General features: G+C 48.3%; 1 protein-coding gene across 2 annotated transcripts; it reads left to right on the forward strand.

Annotated features, from left to right (window-relative positions):
* Positions 1 to 6: 6 nt before the first annotated feature.
* EMG1 (EMG1 N1-specific pseudouridine methyltransferase) lies at positions 7 to 4,399 on the forward strand. Of its 2 annotated transcripts, XM_007069643.4 has the most exons (6): positions 7 to 542; positions 630 to 731; positions 1,128 to 1,269; positions 3,226 to 3,284; positions 3,453 to 3,602; positions 4,049 to 4,399. In XM_007069643.4, the coding sequence occupies exons 1-6, from the start codon at positions 399 to 401 to the stop codon at positions 4,160 to 4,162; spliced, it is 711 nt and encodes a 236-aa protein (XP_007069705.1). In that variant the 5' UTR covers positions 7 to 398; the 3' UTR covers positions 4,163 to 4,399. The 2 variants fall into 2 exon arrangements, with proteins under 2 accessions (XP_007069705.1, XP_037767041.1); XM_037911113.2 differs by having other exon boundaries at positions 239 to 542; positions 3,453 to 4,399.
* The last annotated feature ends 264 nt before the right edge of the window (positions 4,400 to 4,663 follow it).

Here is a 4,663-nt window from a genome sequence, read left to right on the forward strand (position 1 = left end):
TTTTCCAACATGGCGCCCTGAGCTTAAAAAACACCAACCGGGCAGATGCCGTGCCCGCTTCAAAAATGGCAGACGGAAACCAGCCTCGCTGCGGGGAAGAAGTTACTTTACACCACGGCTTCATAATTTCGATCATCGGGCACCACTTTGGATAATGGCCACATCCCAGTAACGGGCCAGCCTGCCGGGAAGCGAGATACAGTGAGGGTAAATATCCGGACACAGGGCACGTGACGTCCATGTTTCGGTTCTCTTACCGGAAGCAGCCTGTCGCACACCGGAAGTGCTGGGAATATGGGCCAATTTCTAGGCTCCGTCTGCGCCGCAGCTGGGGGAAGTGCGAGGTCCCAGCTTAGAAGAGCACGAGCTGCAGGTGTGACGTCGCTTCTGGTTCTAAGATGGCGGTGCCCAAGCGGCAGCTCCGAAGACCAGTAGGGGACGCGGCAGCAGAGACTGACCCGGCCCGGGAGGCGAAGCAGGCCTGGGGGCAGCGGCGGCGGCTTCTAGTACTTCTCGAGGGAGCGAGTCTGGAGACCGTGAAGGTGCCGGGGAACGCGACTGGGCTGGGTCCAGCGGGACTCGCCGTGACCCACCTTGTCCTCACTCTCTTCTCGCCCCTTTGGCTGCAGGTTGGGAAGACGTACGAGCTGCTGAACTGCGACAAGCACAAATCGCTGCTGCTGCGAAGCGGCCGGGACCCAGGGGAAGTGAGGCCCGACATCACACACCAGGTACGACCCCCGTTGTGCAGGTCCTAGGAAGGGCCAGGTCGCTATGCCAGGCACTAGCCCCTGCAAGAGGCGCTTATGCAAAAGCCACCCAAAAGGGAACGTTTTCTCTGGTCTCCCCATAACGAGAAGTCAGCTTGTTCTTTAAAGCAGGATTGGCCCTTCCAAATATTTTTTTAAGTTTATTAATCACATTACCCACGTAAACAGCCATCTTTTAAAATTCTGCTGCAGCAGAGCTAGTGCACCTTTTTGAATCTTTTCTTACCACTTCTTCAGCAGAATAGTCTCTTCCTGCTCACTGTGCCCAGACCCTGATGTCTGAGAGTTGAGCCTTCTTTTTAGCATCAAATTCTGTGGCGTCATGTACTTCCCCCATTGTGTGCTTTCTTACTTAAGAGCCTCCTGATGCTCATGGACAGTCCCCTGAACCGGGCTGGCCTGCTGCAGGTTTACATCCACACCCAGAAGAATGTTCTCATTGAAGTCAATCCCCAGACCAGGATTCCCAGAACCTTTGATCGATTCTGCGGTCTAATGGGTAAGAGGTTCAAACTGCTTCATCCCCTTCTGGCTCCCTGCTTATGACACTTTGACCTGCTAGCCTGTCTGTTTCTTTATTTCCTTCCCCCTCCTCCACTTGCTTGAGCCCTGGGTTCAGTAGCTTCTCCCCTTAAGCTGGGGGAGGGGCCTTCAGATATGAGCGAGCACAGGATAGAAAAAAGAACGAGTACTTGTGGCACTTTAGAGACTAACAAATTTATTTGAGCATATGCTTTCGTGGGCTAAAACCCACTTCGTCGGATGCATGCAGTGGAAAATAAAGTAGGAATATATATGTACACACACACACACGCAACATGAAAAAATGGGTGTTGCCATACCCACTATAACGAGTGATCAGTTCAGGTGAGCTATTAGCAGGAGGGGGGAAAAAAACCTTTTGGTAGTGATAATCAGGATGCACATCATCAAGGATCTACAACCTATCCTGAAGGATGATCCCTCACTCTCTCAGATCTTGGGAGACAGGCCAGTCCTTGCTTACAGACAGCCCCCGCAACCTGAAGCAAATACTCAGCAGCAACCACAGACCAAAAACACTAACCCAAGAACCTATCCTTGCAACAAAGCAGGTTGCCAACTCTGTCCACACATCTATTCAGGGGACACCATCATAGGACCTAATCACATCAGCCACACTATCAGAGGCTCGTTCACTTGCACATCTACTAATGTGATATGTGCCAGCAATGCCCCTCTGCCATGTACATTGGCCAGACCGGACAGTCTCTACGTAAAAGAATAAATGAACACAAATCAGACATCAAGAATTATAACATTCAAAAACCAGTCTGAGAACACTTTAATCTCCCTGGTCACTCTCAGACCTAAAAGTGGCAATACTGCAACAAAAAAAACTTCAAAAACAGACTCCCATGAGAAACTGCTGAATTGGAATCAATTTGCAAACTGGACCCCATTAAATTAGGCTTGAATAAAGACTGGGAGTGGATGGGTCATTACACTAAGTAAAACTATTTCCCCATGCTTATTTTTCCCCCCATTGTTACTCACACCTTTTTGTCAGTTGTTGGAAATGGGCCATCCTGATTATCACTACAAAAGGGTTTCCCCCCCCACCCCCCGCTGATGATAGCTCACCTTAACTGATCACTCTTGTTATAGTGGGTATGGCAACACCCATTTTTTCATGTTCTCTGTGTGTGTATGTGTAGATAGATAGCTATATCTTCCTACTGTATTTTCCACTGCATGCATTCAGTGAAGTGGGTTTTAGTCCATGGAAGCTTATGCTCAAATTTTAGTCTCTAAGGTGTCACAAGTATTCCTCATTCTTTTTGCTGACACAGACTAACACGGCTACCACTCTGAAACCTGTCACCACACAGGATAGAAGGAAGCCATAAATATTCAGGGCTGAAAATTTTGAGGAAAGATTCAAAGAGCCATATAGACTCAGACTTTAAGGCCAAAAGAGACCATGCTCATTTAGTCTGACCACCTGTGCGTTGCAGGCCACAGAACCTCACCCACCCATTCCTGTGATAGACCCATAACCTCTGGCTGAGTTACTGATGTCCTCAAATCATGATTTAAAGAGTTTGTTACAGAAAATCCACCATTTACACTAAGTTAAAACTGTGAGTTGACCCTGCTGCAGAGGAAGGCAATAAAAAACAAACGAACCAACCAACCCTGGCTCTGTTTGCTGTGGTGAAGCAAATTAACCTTCTGCAAGTCTGGGGATGTAAACTGCAGCCATAGATTGTTTGGGAGAATGGGATGAGAGAAAGGAGTCCAGGTCTGAGCCTGAGGGGTGCTGCCCCAAGGGAAGGTTCTACATTGTTAAAGGCATTGGAAATTAGGAGGTTCAGACACACAACTTGAGGCTTTTCCCAACTCAGCTTGCTGAAGAATAGGTACTCTAAAGTTGGCACATGAAAATTTCCTTGTTCTCTTTTTCTCCGACCAGTTCAGCTGCTACATAAACTCAGTGTCCGTGCAGCTGATGGGCCCCAGAAACTGTTGAAGGTAAAAGTTTCTATTCCTAACTGTTGAGGGGGAACTTAATGACTCTGTGGTGCTCCGTAAGGGCTGAGAATGCGGTAAGAAGTGAGCCTCTGCTGCTGTACAGAAAAATTGTTTGGAATCCCAAGATCTCACCTTTAAACCTCAAGCTAAATGTGTTTGCCCATGCAGGTCATCAAGAATCCAGTGACTGATCATCTCCCTGTGGGCTGCATGAAGATAGGCACCTCTTTCTCAGTTCCAAACGTGACGGATGTGCGTGAACTGGTTCCCACTGCAGAGCCTGTTGCAATTGTTGTGGGAGCTTTTGCCCATGGCTCGGTAAGGGTAGTGGTAGCTGACACACCTCTTCTCCAATCATTAATTGCCTGGTGGAGCAGACAACCTGTCATGGGAAGTAGGGGACTCTTTCCCTTTCAGTATACATCATGGTGTTCCTGCACTACAGAGAGGATGCTGTTGATGCAAGGCCTGTGCTCACCTGCATGATTGCTTATCTTAAGGGGGTATTCCCTTTCAATTCCTCTCCCAGAATTGCACTAAAATCTTATGATTTTATGCCACAGCCATGCTAACCCACTTCTTCTGGATGCAAAATGTTATGAGTTAGTAGCTGTCCTGCCCTGCTTCAAGGGTGGGTGCTTATCAGTTTTGGGTGGATTGCAGTACATAGTGTGAAAAATACTGAAGTGCAGTGGTTGGGGGTGTTAACTGACTGGATAGTAACATGGATTTCCTACTTCCCCCTCATTCTTCTCTCTCCCCAGCTGAATGTTAACTATACAGAGAAGATGATCTCCATCAGCAACTATCCCCTCTCTGCTGCCCTGACCTGTGCCAAGATCACCACAGCCTTTGAGGAGGCATGGGGGGTGGTGTGAGCCCTCCATAATTGGCCCTGTGGAGTAGGACTCTGATCTTTCTAGAATTGGCAGCTATTTTTCTACTCGTGTGTGTAAGGAGCACTGAGAGTCAACATTGGCTGAAGGCTTGGTAGTAGACTTCAAGGCATACCGTGCTGAGCTTTCCTTCCATACAGGCTGCTCCCACGGTGAGAGGCCAGTAGGCACCCCTCTGGGGCTGTTCTTTCTCCTTATATTAAAATTACTTTTGATAAAGATGCATTTTTGTGCTGTGAATTTTCTAACTGCAGGTGAGGAGAGATGCTGGAGGGTCTATGCCTGTATTATGACCTTTGCTGACATAAACCTATTCCTCAGCAGCAGCTGACCGTACAGTCAAGAGTAACTGTCACTCAACCATAACCTGAGCCAGAGAGGTCTCCCACAGCAGATATTTAACATTCCTTGGACCTACTGTTCCCTGGGGAGGAGGTTCCGCCCCTCCCACTCACCAGAAAAGGCAGCTGAAGCAGGAGTGGG

The sequence above is a fragment of the Chelonia mydas genome, chromosome 1 (assembly GCF_015237465.2).
Source record: "Chelonia mydas isolate rCheMyd1 chromosome 1, rCheMyd1.pri.v2, whole genome shotgun sequence".
NCBI lineage: Eukaryota > Metazoa > Chordata > Testudines > Cheloniidae > Chelonia > Chelonia mydas.